At 40.8% G+C, this 23,115-nt stretch overlaps 1 protein-coding gene across 1 annotated transcript in view; it reads left to right on the top strand.

Moving 5' to 3' along the window:
* The first annotated feature begins 317 nt into the window (after positions 1-317).
* ehbp1 (EH domain binding protein 1) overlaps positions 318-23,115 on the top strand; it is a 162,988-nt gene continuing 140,190 nt past the window's right edge. Inside the window, 2 exon segments of the mRNA XM_046854952.1 lie at positions 318-883; positions 4,572-5,008. Of these exon segments, the coding sequence (XP_046710908.1) occupies positions 4,905-5,008 (104 nt within the window). The 5' untranslated portion in view covers positions 318-883; positions 4,572-4,904.

The following is a 23,115-nucleotide window of genomic DNA, read 5'->3' as shown; positions in this document are numbered from 1 at the left end:
ATATATATATGCATGTCTGTCTTTCTGTCTATCGTCTTCGTTTCTCCTCACAATGTGGGCGGGACTGAGTCGTTTGATCGACACCCCATCCGACCAATAGAACCCCGAGATCCTGAGCGAAGGCCACCTGGCGGGGGTGTTGGGGAATCTCATTTGAATATTCCAGAACCTGGGAGCCAATAGGAACCGCTGACACGCGCGTTCCCAGCGGCCGGGGAGGGACCCTGACGCGCACTAGCGTACTAAGCAGTGCACCAACGCGCTTGCGCCACCCGGCGAACCCGCGGCGCCCTACGTAGTACGCTAGTGCACGAGCCGTGCAGCCGTGGGAGCCGCGCGCGGCGGGATTGGACGGTGGATGACGGTGGGTCGAGAGAGAGTTTTGTTGTGCGCGAGGCGGCTGGAATTCCGCTGCTCCAGCCTCGGGAAGTTAGCTTTCTCTTCCCCCTGTCTCTTTTTGCAGAGAGGGCGGATTCCTGGTTTTTATTTTCCCCGAACACTTTCTCCAGAGCTTGTTTTATCCGGGAGAGTGTAGATATTTATCCCCCACCTTCCACCCTCCACCTCAGGATGATATGATAGCGGTGGTGAGCTACCTGGGTAGGCTGAGTACTTATTAGCTCCATGCTAACAGCCAGCTAACGGGCTCGAACAACTAGCTTCCCTGGACCAAGCTAGCACGCCTGGATTAGCCGTGCTGGTAGTGGGCATAGTAATTGCAGGGTTAATTAGCTTAGCATATCTCAGATAGGGTTAGTGCTAACCAGGTTAGTAGGCAGGGATACAGTGGTAAGTTTGCTAGCAGGTTAGCTAAACAGCTGGGACAAGCCCAACATCTCCACAGCCCTACAGCTCCACATCTGGTTTCTGGATCATTTTAAAGGTAAGTAATTTCCTTTTTTCCCCCCTACAGTAAGTGAATGATTCGGGTTATTACCTCAAGGGTGTGTCTCATATGCAGCTCACATTGTCTCTGTGAGGCTACAGGAGATACTCAGCTGTCAAAACACACACACGCATGATCATAATGATGTTTCATGGATATTGCTGCATCATAATTCTGTTATATTCCCTTATTAAAGTCAAAGACAATTCATTTTTTATATAAACGTTTGTTTTTAAAAAGCATCACCAATAATGACATTACGCTCAGGGTTTTGCAGGTGATCTCCATTACATTCAAATACATTTTGTTTGTAAAACACTTAACAATGGACTGATACATTTTTTTTTCCTTATACTTGAAATCTTTTTCTGGGTGGCACCAAATGTCCATTCATTACAGTTCCATCATTGTTGATGTGAACTAACCCAGCCATTAGCGTTGCACAAGCCAACTCCCCGGATAAATGGGGAGGGTTTGCGTTATGAAGGGCATCCAGCGAAAAACATGGGCCAAATCAAATATCACCAATCACCAATCAGAATTTCACATCGTATCGGTCGAGACCCGGGTTACCAACAGCCGCCACAGGTATCGTTAGCTAACAGGGTACCGGTGGAAATTGGGCTACTGTTGGCTGAAGGAGAGGAGGAAGATGTCTACAGAGACGGCAGGGAAAGGAGAAGTGTTGAAAAGTGGAGGTTCGGGTTGGTACTTTAAATGTAGGTACTATGACTGGTAAAGGGAGAGAGGGAGCTGATATGATAAAGGAGAAATGTAGACATGTTGTGTGTTCAGGAGACCAGGTGGAAAGGAGTAAGACCAGAAACATTGGAGGTGGGTTTATACTGTTCTTTCATGGTGTGGATGGAAAGAGAAATGGTGTAGGGGTGATTCTGAAGAAAGAGTACAGTAAGAGTGTAGTGGAGGTGAAGAGAGTTTCTGATAGAGTGATGAACATGAAGCTGGAAGTTGAAGGGGTGATGATAAATGTAACCAGTGCTTATGCAACACAAGTGGGTTGTGAGATGGAGGAGAAGAAAAAATTCTGGAGTGAGTTAGATGAAGTGGTAGATGGTGTACCTATGAATGAAAGATTGGTGATTGAGACTTTAATGAGCATGTAGGTGAAGGGAACGGAGGTGATGAGGAGGTGATGGGTAGGTATGGTTTTAAGAAGAGGAATGTGGAAGGGCAGGTGTTTGTAGATTTTGCTAAAAAGTTGGAAATGGCAGTGGTGAACACTTATTTTAGGAAGAATGAGGATCATAGGGTGACGTATAAGAGTGGAGGAAGGTGCACACAGGTGGACTATGTTCTGTGTAGAAGATGCAACCTGAGGGAGATTGGAGACTGTAAGGTGTAGGCAGGGGACAGTGTAGGTAGACAGCATCGGATGGTGGCCTGTAGGATGGTTTTAGAGGTGAAAAAGAAGAAGAGGAAAGTGAGGACTGAAAGAAGAAGAAGAAGATGGTGGAAACTGAAGAAGGAAGAGTGTAGTGTGAGGTTCAGGGAAGAGGTCAGACAGGGGCCTTGGTGGTGCTGAAGAGGTGCTGGACGATTTGGCAACTACTGCAGAATTGATAAGGGAGACAGCTATAAAGGTTCTTGGTGTGACATCTGGAAATAGAAAGAAAGACAAAGAGACGTGGTGGTGGAATGAGGAAGTGCAGGAGAGCATAAGGAGAAAGAGGTTGGCAAAACAGACAGAGAGAGAGAGAGAGATGAGAAAAGTAGGCAGGAGTACAAGGAGATGTGGCAGCCGGTAAGGAGGGATGTGGCGAAAGCCAAGGAAAAGGCATATGAGGAGCTATATGAGAAGATGGACACTAAGGAAGAAGAAAAGGATTTATACCGATTGGCCAGGCAGAGGGACCGAGCTGGGAAGGATGTGCTGCAAGTTAGAGCAATAAAGGATGGAGATGGAAAAGTGTTGACTAGTGAGGAGAGTGTGTTAAGAAGATGGAGGGAGTATTTTGAGCAGATGATGAACGAGGAAAATAAGAGACAGAGAAAGTTGGATGGTGTGGAGATGGTGAAACAGGAAGTGGATAGGATTAGTAAGGAGGAAGTGAGAGCAGTGATTAAGAGGATGAAGAGTGGAAAGTCGGTTGGACCAGATGACATACGGTGACCATCTGTGAGCAACAGTATGGTTTCATGCAGAGTAAGAGCACCACAGACGCATTATATGCTTTGAGTATGTTGATGGAGAAGTATAGAGAAGGTCCAAAGGAGTTGCATTGTGTGTTTGTGGATTTAGAGAAAACGTCGACAGGGTGACGAGAGAGGAGCTGTGGTATTGTATGAGAAGTCAGGTGTGTCAGAGACGTATGCGAGGGTGGTGCAGGACATGTATGAGGACAGAGTGACAGCAGTGAAGTTGTGCAGTAGGAAAGACAGACTGGTTCAAGGTGAAGGTTGGACTGCATCAAGGATCGGCTCTGATTAAGCTTTTCAAACACCTGTTCAGGTGTCTGTGTGTATGTTTCTTTCCAATAGTATAGGGGGATAAAAGTCAAGACTTCCATCCTTGACAGACAGAAAGACTTTCTCTCCCATCCTTTTTGCTACATAGTGAATATGCATAGAGTTTAGATAGAGAACTGTCCTCCACGTTGTCTTGAATGTACCCTATTCATTTAACACTGCTAGTAGTGGTGTAAACTGTGGTGTAACACTGGTTAGCGGTACCTTAGGAGCATGTTTAACACCACCGAGAGAAACAGAGAGAAAGAGTGTAGGTGTGACAGGGAGAGAGAGAGAGAGATTATAAAGTATCATTATTGTTGTATAAAAGTTAAAGACACTGCAGCAGACTAGCAGCATAACTAAAAGGGAGAGCCAGAACGTAACAGAGACATGACGGATCTCCACCACACCACGGTCAACAAACTTGAGTGAACGTGTGAGAGTAGGGGGTTGACAGCATACAAATATACCAGTTCACCAAACACTCTATCTTTGATCCCTCCAGATCTGCTCCTTTTCCTAAGTAAGAAACAAATAGCAGAGGTACCAACAAATAGCCTGCACCTTTTGATTTAAGTAGGCGTGGGGGATTATAATGGTACAGAAGTTCACTCAGATACTGCGTACTACAGAAGTCTAATCTAGATGTAACAAAAGCATGCAAAAAGTTTTCTGCATACTGTAATGACACCATTTTTCTTATTTCAGCAATATTTCTAAGATGAAAGAAGGCAATTCTGGTAATGTTATTCACATGAGCCTCAGAAGAAAAACTAGAGTCAATAATCACACCAAGGTCTTTTACTGCTGTACACACTGAGACAGAAAGACCATCCAGAGATGCTACGCAATCCTAAAGTTTACTTCGAGCTGAATGTGGTCTTAGTTATAGTACTACCATCAATTATCTTATTTTCACTACTGAGCAATTGAGGGTTAAGGGCCTTGCTTAAGGGCCCAGCACTGGCAGCTTGGTGGTGCTGGGAACTGATCTTACAACCTTCCGATCAGTCCAACACCCATGTATTTTATTTATACAACCAAGTGTTTGATGGGTTAAGGGCCTTTCTCAAAAGGCCCAGCAGTTTGGGCTTGGCGGGGCTGGGATATGAATTCATGACCTTCTGAAGTCCAATTGCTTTGCCATTGTGCTATCACTTTTCCCACCTTCCCCCTACAAAGCCCTGCATGAAATTTCTCCCTCTTGTCTCTGCAGGTTTACTGAATCTGACATAATGGAGTACGTTACGCCGAGTTGCGATTAGGACTTCTCTGCTCTGCAGTATGTGGTGTGCCGGAGCCAGCAGAGTCCTTTGTGTGAATAGCGTATCGCTCCATCATCACACTGCCACCTCTTATCCTCTCGTTCTGGCTTGATGGCGCTCTGCGTTTTTCCAGCTGCCTTCACGCGTCAGCAATGAACGTACATGAGGAGCACGCTTCTTTAACCGGACGCATCTGAATCGCAATTCGTTCAAAAGGAGGACTTTGGCGAGCACCCAGATTAGAACTGGTTCTTAATCACCACCAGGAGCATCACTTTGGGATAATGGCTTCAGTGTGGAAAAGACTGCAGCGTGTGGGAAAGCACGCGTCCAAATTCCAGTTCGTGGCGTCTTATCAGGAGCTGATGGTGGAATGTACGAAAAAATGGTGAGTGTGCGAGCGGGAGGGATTCGTTCCCTGCGCGTGGATTGCATACACCTCAGGGAGGGGCTTATATATGGCTCTTTCCATCACCTGCTTTGATTGTGTGTGTGTTTTGTGATGTGGTTTCCCTTGTGCATTAGTACATTTTAACATTACTGAAAAATCAAGGCTTGGCTCCGGTACAGGAGAGTCAGATTACACGCAAAATATCATGTCTCTCATCTCACACACACACACACACACACACACTCACAAGCACACAGAGATCAGACGATATGGCCCTGGGGTTTGTAGCTTTATGTTGGAATATGCATATTTAGATATCTCACACACTCACACACACACACACACTTACACTGGACGGACAGACAGACAGACAGACACACACACACACACACACTGGACAGACTACAAATTATTTTTGGTTCCAGTAACTTTTTTTCTTTGTGCTTCGATTCAGCTGAGCATTTCCAGTAGTTTCCCGGGTGATGAGTTTTAAAACACTTCCAGACTTGGGTGCAGCAGTGGGTGGCTTTGCAGAAATTAAAAAAGCTTTCAGAAAGCTCTCTGCATTAGATATAATACTGATTTCACTTCTGAAATGTTGGCGTTTATTGTGTAATAAACAAAATGGTCAAAATCAATATATTGTCTTATAAGAAACGCGGTTTAGGTTTTATTATAAAGGGTGGCGCAGGAGAAATTTTGAAGTTAGTAGGATTGTAATTTTTACAAGGAAACATGTTTACAAGGGAATTTTCACAATATATCACCTCAACGTGTTGTGATTTCAACGTTTTGGATTTGCTGATGACCTTGTGTTTGCCATGTATATAACCCTGATGCTTACATGGCATTAAAACTCAGTAAACAAACAAACAAACCAGTTAGGTGGTCATGATCATGTCCCATTTGTTCTGTTTGGTTCAGCCTTTAAAAATAAGTCCCCAGGTGGTGTTTTGAACGTCTCCCGCACCAGAGAATACCATGTTGTAATCACAAGAGCAGACGGGACACGATCATGACATCCTAACTAGCAATGAAACCAAAATTCCCTCACACTATCACCATTGTTATAAAAGGCACTGCTCCATTATAACTAATGGCAAGGGGTTATAAACAAGCGTACAAACAACTAAACAACTATCGATGACACAGGGCCACCAACCTTTTAGTTCCAAAATTTCCCATGACCCTGCACCACCCTGTTAAAGGTGCAATTTCCATCTCATATAAATGTATTTTGGAAGATTAATGGAATCTTGCGCCTTAAATAATTGGGATAGATGAGAAGTTTGCATCCTTCATAGATTTTCTTCCTTCCTACTTCTTATCACTTGACACACACTCTTTAGAAAAGCTTTAGCTTCTCTCAGCTTCCTCCCCTTTTGCTTGCGTTTCGAATCTTTTGCCCAATTTGCATCACATGCCGTTTTACACTGTCCCAGCCTGTGCAATACCACGGGAGTGCCGGAGGAAACGCGCCGGCTTTCAGCCTGAGGTCTTCCAGATGTAAGTGTGAGGAGGTGGAATGATGGGAATGTGGTGCTGTCTGTTACAGTGAAGCATTGAGGAGGAAGAGGAATGTGATGAAAGACTGCATGTCTCCATCTTAATCTGCATTTTTGATGTCAGGAGCAGTCTCATCCCTCATGTGGGTGTTTCTATTACATAGAGAGAAGGAAGGAAGGAGGAAGGCAGGAAGGCTCTGCATGAAAGACATGTATTTACACAGTGTCAGCATGCTGAATGGCTGTTAGCTGTTGATATCCTCGAAGGCCAGGCCGTGCGACTGTGTGTTGTGTAGGAGTGAGAGATGGCGTTGTGTTTCATCGGTCTCAGATGTTCGTGTCGCGATGGAAAGTTTCCATTCTACCCTGAGACAGAAACCACAGCTACTTGGTTCCAAGTGACATTTTAACCACTGCTTGATTTTTATGGACTTATGTGGGTTGTTCTGTGTGTGTGTGTATGTTCAGCTTGAATCAACCAGAGGCTTCCATTAAAAGTCCCAGGCTGATGTTAGCAGCCATGTTGATTTTTAGTTGACACATTCATTGAGATCCAAAAAGATCTGGCCCTCATTGATCGTTTCCAGAGCTTGGCATTAGTATGTGGGCTTGCATCGTCCTCAGAAGCATGCACATATTCTCCAGGGTAGAGAATCTCCTCCTGTAATAACACTCCTGACCAACGAAGCGCTAAAGAAGTGAGTGTGACAGTGAGCCATGTAAATATCAAGAAAGAAGCACCTGTGATGTTTATCTAGTCAGCTGCGAATAGGATCGAATGACCATAGACTGTTTTGGGGCACTGGGGACTGTAATACAAGACAAAAACAATAGTAGCAATTCTCTCAATTGATGAATTATGAAGTGGGGGAAAATGCACACCTTTCTGTTTTTTGTTTTTTGTTAGCCATACACTACCCAGTGTAATGTCTGTGTTCTGGTCTTTTTGTTGATCGATTTAAAGCTTATTATTGTTTAATTGAAATGTTAAGATTCACCGATTTGGTCTAAAAGTTAATGAACGTGATGCATCGATTAAAAAAAGTTTGGTACAAGTTGCCATTTGTTTTGCAATTCATTGTTTTTTGACACATTTGCATTGGTAAAAAAATGTATTTATATATAATTATTAGTTGATGCGCTATTTTTTTGACCAATAATTTGTGACCAATATTTTATATGTAGATTGATTTCTCCTCGCTAAACTGTTTCTCGAGCGCATTCTCTCAGCGTGAATAAGACGCATTAAAACACTACATAGACTAAGACGAACACTACTAAGCAGAGATAAAGATGTAACTTCCTGCAGACAGAACAGAAAAAGAGCATCAGGTTTAATTTAATGTATTTATAATTTTTCTTTTTTTTTTGCACTATAAAGGCCTGTTTGTAAAAGGGGCCATGCGTCAAGTCAGAAGGCACTTAAGTAAATTGATGGTTTACTGTGTGTCTGAGCCAAAGAAAAATCTATCTAACATTTTGCATTGCATGGCATCATATTTTCTCCATTGCATCATATTGCATGGATTCGCATGGCATCGCACCGGTAACTGCTTCATATCTTTATTGTATCGTCACGAATCGCATCGACCTCAATTATGGAGACGCACATCCCTAATGTATATACAGTAACAACTTATTTGTCATTAATGTCCCTTTCGTAAAACTGGGACAAAAGTCTTCACCCTCATTGGCTTTCGCTGCATGACGTTTCTCCATATTAGTTACAAATTTTTGTAGATTTGAGGTGTCTCCAGACACGTCCATAGCTGGTCTTAGATTCTGTTGCTTATGTTGCTTATTGTATTGCTGGCTGCTTTCTCCCTCTGTGTTTGAAGGTTCCTTTGGCAGGTTGGGATCCTCTGCGTGTGTGTGTGTGTGTGTGTGTGTGTGTGTGTGTGTGTGTGTGTGTGTGTGTGTGTGCACACTGTTGGTGCAGTTTGGTGCCAGCAGCACGATTTTCCCTGCCAGGATAATCAACAGGAGTGAGACGGAGATAAAAACCCTTCACTGCATCCAAGCTCTGATCATTTAACCCTCATCATGGACACTTCCATCACTAATTTTGTCTCAGCTTGAAATTCATGCAGTCTGTGTGATTGTGTGAGATCTAATAGTCTATCTACATAATAGATCTATTTTCTTTTCTAGGCACTTGAATGATTTCCAGAACGTCTTATGATGTGTGTGTGTGTGTGTGTGTGTGTGTGTGTGTGTGTGTGTGTGTGTGTGTGTGTGTGTGTGTGTGTGTGTGTGTGTGTGTATATATATATATATATATATATATATATATATATATATATATATATATATATATATATAAAAATAATATATATATATACACACACACACATAGTAGCTGGGTATCATCAGCATAACAGTGGAAGCTAATACCATGCCTTCTAATAATTAGGGATGCACCGAATATTCGGCCACCGAAAATTTTTGGCCGAAAATGGCCCAAAAGTGCATTTTCGGTTTTCGGCCGAAAGACTTTGATCACCGAAACAACACGGCCGAAACAGTTTGTTGTGATGACGGAAACAGAAACCGCGGCCTGCACGTGCATGTCTAAAACAACATATCTGCGGTGTGGACGTATTTCAGTATATCTGAGAAAGACCCACGGATAGCGATTTACAAAACATGTAATGCCGAAATTTCGTCTGCAAAACTTTCTCCACGTCGGGTTTAATTTGAAATCCAAACATCCGATCGCTATGCTGAATATCAGAGGAACGCAAACGCACAGAAAAGCAAAACCCCTCCGAGCATGCGCACTCCGTCTGTGGCGGACGTTTTTGAAAAGGCAGGAAGTTTCCCAGTGAAAGTGTTGTATTGTTGTATCTTTAAGCAGTTGCACTTGTTCTGAATGCACTTTGTTTTTATGAAAGAACATATTTAATTGTACAACCTTTCAGCAGGCCAGAGGGCCTGTACATTATTATTTAATGTACACATGAGTGCATTTAAGTTAAACATTTAAGACTAAATTTTAATTTATTTTATCCTGTGCATTGTTGCAATGTGCTATAAATAAATATTTTCATAATTTGTAATTGATTTATTCTTTGAGACTTTAATATTAATTTATGCAATTGAAATGCCTTGATTTTAGTAAGTTTAGTACACAGTCATAGCCATTAATGCAATGTTAATAATAATTGCCATAATTTCTTTCGGGTTTTTCGGTTTTCCGCCTTGCTTTCCTCCTTTTTCGGTTTTCGGTTTCGGACAAGAATTTTCATTTCGGTGCATCCCTACTAATAATATTTACCAAGTGAAGCATGTATATTGTGAAAAGCAGGGGTCTTAGAACTGAACCTTGTGGCACCCCATAATTTATTTGCATTAACCTGGATAGTTCGCCATTTAAATCTACAAAATGGTAATGATCAGACAGGTAGGATTTAAACCAGCTTTTACCTGTCTCTGAATGGTAATGTAATTCTGTAAATGATCCAGGAGAAGATAATGATCTATAGTGTTAAATCCAGCACTAAGATCTAGCAAAACTAATAGAGAGCAATAGCCTTCGTCTGAAGCTAAAAACAGGTAATTTGTGATTTTAACTAGAGCAGTTTGTGCTATGATGGGGCCTAAAACCTGACTGAAACTCTTCAATGATATCCTTGTAAGATGGAACATAACTGGGCAGACACAGTCTTTTCTAAAATCTTAGACATATACCGAAGATTTGAAATGGGTCTGTATTTTTTAGTTCATTTGGATCCAAATTAGTTTTCTTAATGAGGGACTTAATAACTGCCAGCTTGAGGGGTTTAGGGACACAACCTAAAGATAGTAAGAAGTTAATAATATTGAGAAAAGGCTTTCCAGCTGTATGTAACACTTCTTTCAGTAGTTCAGTGGGAATGGAATCTAACAGACATGTTGATTTGGCTTTGGTAAAACCATCATACAGCTCTTTCTGTCCTATACTTTAAAGCATTGCAATTGTAATTGTGAAGTTTCAGGTGAGACTGGATCACAAGGTGTCAGAGGTTGGACCTCCTCAATTGTGTTTCTAATACTTTCTATTTTTTTTTTACTGAAGAAATTCATAAAGTCCTCACTACTAAACCGTGATGGAATACATTTTTCAGATACTTGATTTGTTGCTAATTTAGCCACTGTACTAAAAAGGAACCTGGGATTGTTTTGTTGTTTTCTATGAGTTTGTTTAGGTGCTCGTCTCTAGCAGCATTTAGCGCCTGTCTGTAGCTGAGCATAATGTCTTTATATGCAATTCTAAAAACCTCTAATTTTTTTTTTTTTTTTTTTTACGGATTAGCATTTAGGGGTTTAGTGAGAAATTGCGGATCTGTTCTTAGTGGTCGGAACAATAGTCCTACCAAGTCGATAATGTGGTGAGACCACAGAGCTAATCTCCTCTATCGTTAGTGTGTAAAATGTGAGGAAATGGTCTGTGATATCGTCAGTCTGAGGTAAAATATCTAAATTAGTGACATCTGCTCCGTGGGATATTATTTGATCTAGTGTGTAATTAAAACTATGAGTCGATCTAGTGATGTTTTGTTTAACCCCAATAGAGTTTAGTAAGTCGACAAATGATATTCCTTGGGAATCATTTACCGTAATTTCCGGACTATTAAGCGCACCCAAATATAAGCCGCACCCACTGAATTTGACAAAGATTTGAACAAGAATTGAACATAAATACGCCGCACCTGTCTATAAGCCGCAACTAATGAACTTTACACAGGCTTTAATGAAAGACAGTGTCTGTTACACGGCTTGTATCTAAACAGTAGCCTACCAAGAAAGTCATTGTTCACTGTCTTCCTCCTTCCTTTCACAACTATTTCTCTCGAGAGTTTATCTTTTGGCATCGTTGTGCGTTTAAAAATCACCATCGGTGAAGCTTTTCTCCCGATGCCGTGCAGCTCAGAACACAGGTGACGTGTGTTTTAATGTCCGGTTGTTTTCAGTGTGACGAATGATTTACATTTCCTGTAGACAGTCCGAGTGAGTGGCAGGTCAAACGTCAGAGGAACCTCATCCATATTTATGATGTGGTGCGGCCCGATTCAGTGGGAGCGCATCTGATTTAATATAAAGAGTTTCATTGGTTCACCTGAACCTGTTCGGCAATTTCATTAGTCTAATGTTATGGGTCTCAGTTTTTTGGCTTGAAGTTTGTGAAACCGGGAAAAACCCAGGAAAAATCCATATATTGGCCGCTTCGTTGTTTAAGCCGCGGGGTTCAAAATGTGGGAAAAAAGTAGCGGCTTATAGTCCGGAACATATGGTACATCATCTGCGTGAATATAAAAATCTCCTACAAGCACAACTTTACACACAACTTCTATACACGGTGGCCAGCGTGAGAGATAGTAGGGTCATACCAAGTATCTTCCTAGCTGTCTTCCTTATCACTTCTGCAGTAGTTGCCCAATCATCCAGTACCTCTTCACCACCACAGAGCCTCTTCCCTGGATTTCACACTATAGTCTTCCTCCTTTAATTTCCATCATCTTATTCTATATTATATCAGACCACCATCTGATGCCTGCTAGCTACACTGTCCCCCGCCAACACTTTACAGTCTCCAATTTCCTTCAGGTTGCATCTCCTGCACCTGTGTGCACCTTCCTCCGCTTTTATATGTCACCCTATGCTCTGCCTTTTTCTCAAAATACGTATTTACCACTGCTCTTTCCATCCTTTTAGCAAAATCTACCACCATCTGCCCTTCCACATTCCTCTCCTTCAGACCATACCTACCCATCACCTCCGCATTACCTCTGTTCCCTTTACCACACGCACATTGAAATCTGCCCCAATTACTAATCTTTTATTCCTAGGTTCACTCTCCACCACTTCATCTAACTCAATCCAGAATTTTCCTTCTCCTCCATCTCACACCCTACTTAACCCACATAAGAACTGATGACATTTATCATCACACCTTCAAACTCCAGCTTCACGTTCATCACCCTTTCAGAAACTCTCTTCACTTTTACTACACTCTTACTGTACAGTATCACCCCTACACCATTTCTCTTTCCATCCACACCATGAAAAAACAGTTTAAAGCCACCTCCAATGTTCCTGGTCTTACCCCTTTCCACTTGGTCTCCTGAACACACAACATATCTACCTTTCTCCTCTCCATCATATCAGCTCCCTCTCTCCCTTTACCAGTCATAGTACTAACAAAGTAATGCGCCCACCCAAACCTATACAAACATTGAAGACAAGCATTTGAACGTAGTAAAGCCGAAGTAAATCACGTGTGAAAACGGATAAACTAACTGTTGTATCACACACAAGCTATAAAAAGAGAATTGGAGAAACGCAGCAACCATTTACTGCTGCTGTTATTTGCAAACCGTTTTAATTGAATCTATCACTATGGTGATCGCGGTGATTGAGGTGAGGTGATTGCGCCACCTGATGTTCGCACATTTTATTTAATTTTATTTTTTCACGTGCTCATGCATCACTGTGGTACTTCCAGACCCCACAAGCTCAGCTCTGCATAACTTGCAGGTTTTACAGATTTACAGTATTTTAATATAAACGGAACGCTGATTCTAAAAGATTGTTAAAGAAACTCGCAGCAGTAGTTCACGTGAATGCACGTTTAATATGGTAACGTGGCGAGGTACACACGCTATGACTGAGGCAGGTTTTAAGGGAGATAAGGTCACACTCTATTTGTTGTTCTCTTTGTGTACACGTACACACACACACACACACACACATTGAAGTTTACCAACTCTCTGACCATTCTTATAATATAAAGGAGATTATCTGAAGATAATGTTTCTATGTATCTCTTTATCTCTCTCTTTCTATGTCAGTCTTTTCCTCTTTCTGTCTCTCAAAGTCTATCTAACTCTATTTTTCTCATTTTCTCTGTTTCTCTTTTATCTTTTTCTCCCTCTTTCTATATCTATCTCTCTCTGTCAGTGTTTTTCCTTCCCTTTCTCCATATCTCTATCTCTGTCAGTGTTTTTCTTCCACTTTCTCTGTTTCTCTCTCTCTTTCTTTTTTCCTCTCTCTCTTGCATCTTTTCCTCTCTCTGTCTCCCGCCTCTGTTTCTCTGTCTTATTTTTGTTTCTCTCACCACTTTCTTGCCCTTTTCTGTTTAGCTCCATCTATTTCTCTCTCCCTTTTCTCTCTTTCTCTGTATCGCCTCTATCTGTCAGTGTTCTTTTCCTCTCTCTCTCTCTCTCTCTCTCTCTCTCTCTCTCTCTCTCTTTGATTCTTGGTCTTTTGTATCTCGCTGTACCGCTTTCTCGCAGTGTTTCTTTTCCTCTCTATCTCTCTATCTATCGATCTATCGCACTCTCTATCAATCGCAATCTCTCTCTCTCTCTCTCTCTCTCTCTCTCTCTCTCTCTCTCGATTTAAGTGCATGTGTAAATTAAACACTCCCAGCTGAGTCCTAGTCCTAGCAGCTAAGCTTTGACATGTTTTGTAAAGTGTGTGTGTGTGTTAGTGGTGGATGAAGTACACAAACCATGTACTTGAGTTAGAGTAGAGATACATTCATAAAATTCTAAGTGTTCCCTTTAAACTTCACTTGAGTAAAAGTACAAAATTATTTGCCTTCAAATGTAAAGTATCCAAAGTTCTATGATTTATTATGGCTATAATTTTCCTATTATCATTTTCATCACGAGTCTTTGCTTAATCAACTCGGTGTATGTAAAAAGTTATTAAAATTAATATACACTGATCGATATCTATTAAAGTCATCATGAGCCAAAAACCTTCTTTTCAACTACTTGAAAGAAAAATCACAAAAGGTCACGGGTGCTGTGACGAGTAGAGTCTGGAGTTTCTGCCATCATTTATTCCTCTCTAAATGTTCTGCTTGCTGTTGAACTGATGCTGAACTGTATGTTGGTGATAAGTAGATACCATCATGCGCAAATCCGAACGAGTTTAAAACATTGCGTGCGCAATGAAAGGACTTGGGTTTAATCTCAGCATCACCCAAGCTGCCATTGGCCCAATGCTTCGTACTGATTGGAAGGTCACAAGTTCAAATCCCAGCACCACTTTTGACCGACTGAATGTATCCTGTAAATGTATGGATATATAAGATGTTCACTTAGGAAAACCCCCAGAAATGTCCATAAGCTGCAGTCACATGATCATGAGTGGAGCAGGTATTGTATAGTGCAGAGGCCCCCAGCCAATGGCTGTGGAAGCAGCTACCAGATCACAAGGACGTTCTGGAGAAAATGTCCAAGACGTTGAATGATATTGTATTATTTATTGTGCATTTTTGCCATGTAAGAGCCACCATTCAAACGTAAATGGTCCAAAAATATTTTACAAACAAAACTGCTTTGTGGTATTAGAAGTCGATCGATGGATTTTACCAATAGCTAGGCTGGACCGTGCTTCCGAAAAAAACGAATAATCAACCGATTGAACTTTCTTACGAAAAAAATACATAAAAATAAATGTAATTGTAATGTTTTGGACTTTTTGAAGACATTTAAAGATGTCCATATTTATCATGACTATTTGGATTTATGTTAAATGGTAGCACTTTAAATAAGATTCCATTTGTAACATTAACTGAAGTTATTAAATGCTTTAGAAATAGTTTATTTTTTTTTATTAATTACATTTACTAAAACATTTTAAAATTATCGTAATTTTCTGTTAACTTGAGTTGATGCACTATGAATAAGATACAGTCTTGCGCACAGTCTCTCGTGTAAAAACAATGGAGAGCACATGGCAATTGTGATTCGCCTCTAGAGGCCGCTCTAGTGCTGACGGCAAACCTTCTCAGCCTCCAGTGCAGACACAACCCGGAAAAACTATCGACCGATCGTCCGAGCAATCGACTATCGGTGCAGATTAGTTCAACGTCTTGGACCATTATTCGGCATTTTTTTATTCATTTGGCAGACACTTTTTTTCCAATGTGACTTACAGTTGAGGAACACAAGTAGTGATTTATTATGAGATGGCAAAAAACGAGACGGTGGGTACAAGGTTTCAGTCATCGTTCAAAATAGTAAAAGCTTAGACTGGAAAGAGGTAAAGGATAATAAGTGGCAGTTAGATGTTAAATGCTCGCAAAAGAAATTACGTTTTAGTTGTTTCTTGAATATTGTGAGGGATTCAGTTGTCCGGATGCAATTAGGTCGGTCAGTTTGAGAGTATTTTTGTGCCTGTCGGCATAACCTTTTTTGGTATACAAAAATCTTATAAACCCGTGATTTAGCACCATGGGACGCCTCATCCACTAATGAATAAATAAACTTTTTTATTTGTTCATGGCATAACACTTCTTGCAATAGTCTTTCCTGTCCTTGTTTTTACTGCCCGGTTTCTACTGCTGATTCACGCTGGGTTGGATTCTTACTAATGCTCCTTTTTTTCAGCATTTTGCATTTAAATGCAATGTCCAGAAAAAGGCTTAAATGTGAAGCTACATGATTTGTAAATGTAAAAAACAAAAAGAATGATTACGTTTCTAGCCTTAATGCAAAATCTGTGAAAAAAGCTTTACAATGCATCGTTTAGATGATTTTTGCCCATAAATGGTTTTCTTTCATCGTCTCTCTCAAGTGCGCGTGCGTGCGTACACACACACACACACACACACACACACACACACACACACACACACACACAGTATTGTTGCATTTTTGAAGACCTCATGTAATGAGGCCAATAAAGCTGTTTAACTGTTCCATCAAAAACTCAATAAAGGAACATTTCCATTACAGTGTGCTGCAGGGATGTGTGTGTGTGTGTGTGTGTGTGTGTGTGTGTGTGTGTGTGTGTGTGTGGCATGATTTCATAAATGCTAATGGATACAGGGGCTGCAGATGAGAAGTGGCATCAGACGAAGCTCATTGAAGTTGTAAACATAATTTAGTTGAGTTGTAGGTTTCGTCGCAGGGGTCGTTATGCCCCGGTGTCGGAAAGACTCACAGGCAGAGGGAGAACCAGAGCAGAATCACTGCTTCATGCCAGGAGACTAAAGAGTTAGGGTGAGGTTTTGTTGTTGTAAAAGCTTGAAGTAAAGGGTTAAATAATACATGTAGAAATATATTTAAAGGTGTCATGGTGCTGTTTTTTTTTTATTAATAATATTTAGCTTTAAAATTCTCCTTCTCTTCATGTTTTTTTCTTGAAAAGACTATTTTTTCTTCCAGCAGATTGTCTGAAAGCTTATGATGTTTATTTAGCTTTTTGAATATTTAGGGTATTAAAAAATCTGCTATAGTGAATATAGTGAGGTGTTTGGTCCATATTCTTTTTGGCAGAAAGCCACAACAGCAACACTCCAATACATGTCATACTTTAGCCCAAACTGTGAAAGGTATTTCTGTTGTTTGAAGGTTGTTTAGGTAAAGCAGATCAGACACCGACCACAAATGTCATATGCAAAGTTCTCAGTTTTAGAGCGTGTGTGTGAGTGCTTGACTTGACTAACACATGAGCACAAATCTCCACAAAACCTAGTGGAACATCTTACCAGGAGAGCGGAGGTTATTATAAGAGCACATGTCAATCTTATGGTGAGGTGTCCACAAACGTTTGTTTCTATAGTGTATTACTTTCTGCATTTATTATTGTCACTTATAGTCTGTTAATCTCTGGCATGGTGATGAACTCATCTGAAGCCCCTGAGAAGCTCTGTCTGTGAGTTCTTGTCACAAAACAATTCTGGTGACTTACAGCAGGAACACTCGGTTTCCTGCACTCAAGATTTTTTTTTCCTTTGAAATAAATCCAGAATGTCTTGTACGCTGCAACTTTATCTTTTCTGTCCCTGGCTTGTGTCCTCCCTCACTCGTGACTCACTCTGGCGAAAAGTTTTTTTCCCCACCCCAAATGGATCTGCGGCTGTATATAAGTTACGCATCATTAATAGCTTAAGCTTTTTGCGAAAGAAAAAATAGCTGCATCATATCTGCCTAAGTCATAACAAAAGTGCCTCTTGTAATAGTCAGGAGACAGGCTCCAGGGGATTTTAGTGGACAGGGATTGTATGAGGGGGAATATTTTTCATTTTTATGGTCAATTAAATGCATGTAGTGGATTCGGGGGTATATTTGAGAGCGGCAAATAGAAATAACGAGCTTAAATACAGAAACGGTAATAGATTTCTGAACATATTAGTTAGAACATACAGTATATGGAAATGGAAATTCTATATTCCAATATATAATTAGATATAGATATTTTTATTGCTGTTAAAGCAGGAGAGGAAAAAATTGGAAGTTGGATACTAATCAGAAATTCAGTACCTTGTTGCAGAGTGAAAGTCTATCATATATTGAGGAACATTCACAGCTTGTGTTTAAAGATGTTTCTCGCTCTGCATTGAAGTGAGTCGACAGGCTGTTAAAGGAAAAGGGAACATTACAAATATAAGATTTTCAAACTGTTTTCTTTCTTGCATATTGATCTTTTTTTGGTGTTGGAATCTATGGACGATTTCTAATTCATCCCAAAATTGTCCAGAGTTGAGATCAGCAGTGTTAGAAGGTGTAATATTAGACGCTCATCCTCTGAAGATTTGGTGCCATAAGGGACTGCTGAGAACAATGTTCAGGAAGGTGACCTCAGAAATCTTTGGAATAATGCAGGAGCATGTCACAGGCTAACTTACAAATTACAGATGTTTATATTTAAGAGCCATCACTTACCAAAGTGCTGGGCTCCTGTGCAAGGCCCTCAATCCTCAGTTGTATAAATGAGATAATTGTATACAGGTGCATCTCAAAATCATTAAAAAGTTGATTATTATAGTAATTCAATACAAATAGTCAAACTCGTATTATACAGACTGATATATTTTAAGTGTTTTTTTCTTAATTTTCATGATTTTGGATATTCTCAAAAAATGAGTACTTCATAAGACCAATTAAAAAAAATGTTTTAATGAATTGTTGGCCTTCTGCAAAATATGCTAATTTACTATATATGTACTCAATATTGGTAGGGGCTCCTTTTGATTTAATTACTGCCTAAATTCGGTGTGGCATGGAGGTGAACATACTGTGGCACTGCTGAGGTGGTATGGAAGCCCAGGTTTGTTTGACAGTGGCCTTCAGCTCATTTGCATTTTTTGGTCTCTTGTTTCTCATTTTCCTCTTGACAATACCGTATAGATTCTCTATGAGGTTCAGGTCTGGTGAGTTTGCTGGCCAGTCATTTAACCAAATTTTGGTGCTTTTAGCAGGTGCCAAATCCTGCTGGAAAATTAAATCAGCATCTCCATAAAGCTGGTCAGCAGAGGAACGCTTGAAGTGCTCTAAAACGTCCTGGTAGACGGTGTGTGTTGACCGTGGACTTGATAAAACACAGTGGACCATCACCAGCAGATGACACGACTCCTCAAACCACCACTTACTGTGCAAACTTTATACTGGACTTTAAGCAGCTTGGATTCTGTGCCTTTCTTCTCTTCTTCCAGACTCTGGGACTTTGATTTCCAAATGAAATGCAAACCTTTTTTTCATCTGAAAAGACGACTTTGGCCCATTGAGCAACAGTCCAGTCCTTTTTGTCCTTTGTCCAGGTAAGACACCTCTGACATTGTCTCTGGTTCAGAAGTGGCTTGACACAAGGAACGTGTCAGTTGTAGCCCATGGAGACGTCTGTGCGTCGAGGCTCTTGAAGCACTGACTCCAGCTTCAGTCCAGTTTTTTGTGAATCTCCTCCAAATTCTTAAATGGGCTTCGCTTCTTTTTCTACCATGTATTTTCCATCCATTTAACTTTCCATTAATGTGCTTGGATACAGCACTCTGTGAACAGCAGCTTCTTTAGCGATGACCTTTTGTGTTTTACCCTCCATGTGCAGGGTGTCAATGATGGTTTACTGGACAACTGTCAAGTCAGCAGTCTTCCCCCATGATTGTGTAGCCTGAACCAGACTGAGACACCATTTAAAGCCTCAGAAAACCTTTTGTAGGTGTTCGGATTTAATGAGCTGATTAGAGTGTGACACCACAAGTTCCCAATATTGAACCTTTTCACAATATTCTAATTCTATTCTAATTTTCTGAGATACTAAATTTTGGGTTTTCATTAGCTGTAAGCCATGATCATCAAAATGAAAATAAATAAACACTTGAAATATATCAGTCAATAAATAACTATAAATAAATAATCAACTTTTTAATGATATTTTAATTTATTGAGATGCACCTGTATAAGGGAGCTTACCAAATGTCATAAATGTGTCAAAAAATCCTCATTATCTAAAAAAAATAAATAATTTTTTTCCCTATCTTTTCTTATGGGTGATTATAAAATCTAAAAAGAGATTAAGATCATCTCAGACGGCATAACAACAATCGTTTTTTTTTTTGTTTATTTCTACACATGTATCGCTTTTTATTCCAATTCAGTTGAACCAGTTCTAGAACAGAAAGTTGGATTACATTAATTGGTCATTTCTCTTCCTCTCTCTGGAAATGGATTGTTGTATGTGTCCCGGAGAAAAAGCACATCACATAGGCTAAGAGTTAAATATTCTTGAGTAAGTCACTTCGGATAAAAGCGTCTACAGTTTATAAAGGCACCGAATACAAGGGGAAAGGCCTGGTTCCTTTTTTTTAAATGTGGAAACATTTTTACGATTTGTGTTTTAACTAATACGATGGGGAAAAATACTGCTTTCCTACACTGATACGCCTGATGCAGCTTTTGGTGCTTCCTGACTCTGAGCTAGGACAGACATCAATGAGGCCAGGACTGAGTTTGTACAATGAATGGTTCAGAAATCACTGCAGGACTGGAATTGGTGCATCAGATCAACGATTTGATGCATAAAAAAAGTGCCAAATTGCATTGTATAATGCACACACGCACACACACACACACACACACATTTCATTCTTTTCAGATCATTTAGGAAGAGATGTGAAGCGCCACACCTTTTAAAAAACACATTGTTGTTAATGTACAGTGGTAGATGTGATGTGATCACACAGTGCCTCATCATGCCATGTTGGCGTCACTTGCGTCTGCTCTTTGTTTAATGTAGTTAAACGTTTCCTCTGGGAGAGGGAGAGAGAAAGAGAGAGAGAGAGTGAACGAGTGTTTTATTACCTCCTGTCTCTGTACTCTTTCAGACCTACAGTACACTGCTCCTTAATGTTCCTGCTCTGTGACCTGTGACCTGCTTAATACACACACAACCACAGGGCACAGTGGTGTGTGTGTGTGTGTGTTAGCACTAGTTTTCCTGTGTGGTTTATGCCTGTATATGCCACACCTTGTAAGCCATAATTATTTGTCATAACATTCAACATCATCATTATAACTTTCATTATCAAAACCTGCATCATTCTCATGTCCCTCCCCTATTTCTGTTTCCCTCTGTTTTTCTTTGTTTAGCTGTTTCTCTATCTCTGTTTCTCTCTCCATATCTCTGTCTCCCTGTTTATCCCTCTCTATCTTGATCCATCTTTCTCTTTATTTGCCTGTATCTCTCCAAATATTTCTGTCACACTGTTTATCCTTTTCTCTCTCTCTTTGTCTCTCTGTTATATGAACACAGATCAGACAACATTATTAGCGGTGAAGTGAATAACACTGATTATCTCTCTTTATCATAACACTTGCTCTGTCTATCGATGGTTGAAGTGAGGAAAACTCATGCAGAATTAACCCACTGAGGTCTGCTGGACCAGACAGTATTCCTGGCAGAGTTCTAGCAGTTGTCCTCCCTGATATCTTCAACATCTCCCTGAGCAGCGCCATCGTTCCAACGTGCCAGACGAGGTCTATAGTCTCCTGCCTCAATGACTATCGTCCCGTCGCACTCACACCCCCCATCTTAATGAAGTGCTTCTGGCCCTCACCCAACTGGACAATATGGACACATACGTACGAATGCTGTTCATAGACTTCAGTTCAGCATTCAACACTATCGTCCCTCAGCACCTGATTAAAAAGCTGCATATAGAGGGGAGGTGCAACAGTTAACAGACTGGTATAGCGCCAACATCCTGTCTCTAAACATTAACAAAACCAAAGAGATGGTTGTTGACTTTAGGAGAGCACAGAGCGGCCATTTTCCACTGACCATCGATGGATCCTCCATGGAGATTGTCAAGAGCACCAAATCCTTTGTTGTTCATCTGGCGGAGAAATTCACCCAGTTATTCAACACCAGCTCCATCACCAAGAAAGCCCAGCAGCGCCTCTACTTCCTAAAAAGGCTGAGGAAAGCCCATCTCCCTCCCTCCATCCAGACCATGTTCTAAAGAGGGACCATCGAGAGCATCCTGAGGAGCTGCATCACTGCCTGGTTTGGGAACTGCGCCATCTCGGATTGCAAGACCCTACAGAGGATAGTAAGGACAGCCGAGAAGATCATCGGAGTCTCTCTTCCCACATTCACAAACATTTACACTACAGGCTGCATCTGCAAAGCCAACAGCATTGAGGACACACACCACACACACACACACACAACATTGTGTCCATGTTTACACTCTTGTTTATAGTTTTCTCTTTTGCACATTGTACTGTATAACATTATACAGTAGGTTTACAGGCCCATGCTATTTTGTGTTCTGTGTACACTGTCTTGTGTTGTTTGTTTGCACTCTCTTTTTTGTCTTTCACTGTTTGCACCAGATTGCACACGATGCACTTTGCACTGGCAAGGACACTTAGTTTAGTATTTAACACTGTGTTCTGTTATGTAGCTCTATGTTGTGATATGTAGAACCAGGGTTCTGTCTCATTTCACTTGGTACTGCTCCAGGTTTATTTAGTTTGAATGACAAAAGCTTCCTGATATGACTTGACTGTTAGTGGGTGGGATTTATTAGGCAGCAAGTGCACAGTTTGTTCTCAAAGTTGACGTGTTAGAAGCAGAAAAAATGGATTTGAGTGAGTTTGACGAACAAAATTGTGACGGCTAGACGACCAGGTCAAAGCATCTCCAAAACTGCAGCTCTCTCTCTCCCTCTGATTGTCTGTGTTTCCTTGTGTGTAAAGGGCTGTGTCAGACTGCAGTACAAATTCATAACATGAATTTATCTCTGAGCCTGTCTAATTATCTGTCTGTCTGATTTTCTGCTTGTTTGTTTAATATTTCTGGCTGTCTATGCGTTTGTTTGTCAGTCTGCTCGTCTTTGAGTTTAAGTGCACGGAGGATTGAAGGAAAGGAAACGAAGGATGAAATGTAGTTAGATCAAAAGACTGTCCACATGGTGCAGCAAAGTGGTGCAAAATCCTGCATTTATGAGGCATAAAATTATCTGTGTATCAAAGTGAGAGAGAATAATAAGATGGAGAAACTGTGCGTAAAGGAGGAGTATTAAATAAATAATTCAAGCACGGTACATTTACGTTTATGGCATTTGGCAGATGCCCTTATCCAGAGCAACTTACATTTATCTCATTCTTTCAACTGAGCAGCTATGGGGTTAAGGACCCTCTCACCTCCTGACACTGCATGCACACACACACACACACACACTCTTGCACTATAATGTGACCATTGGAATCGTGTCCAGGGTTTCAAAAGGCTAGAAATGGCCCTGTTTACGCAGGATGTAACAGACACCAGAGAGGGAGGGAGATGGAGGGCAGAGTATGGCGGTGTGTGTGGGAAAGC

Source organism: Silurus meridionalis, chromosome 8 (assembly GCF_014805685.1).
Source record: "Silurus meridionalis isolate SWU-2019-XX chromosome 8, ASM1480568v1, whole genome shotgun sequence".
In the NCBI taxonomy this organism is placed as follows: Eukaryota; Metazoa; Chordata; class Actinopteri; order Siluriformes; family Siluridae; genus Silurus; species Silurus meridionalis.
The sequence above is the reverse complement of the archived record's forward strand: the minus strand, read 5'-3'. Positions and strand labels throughout refer to the sequence as shown.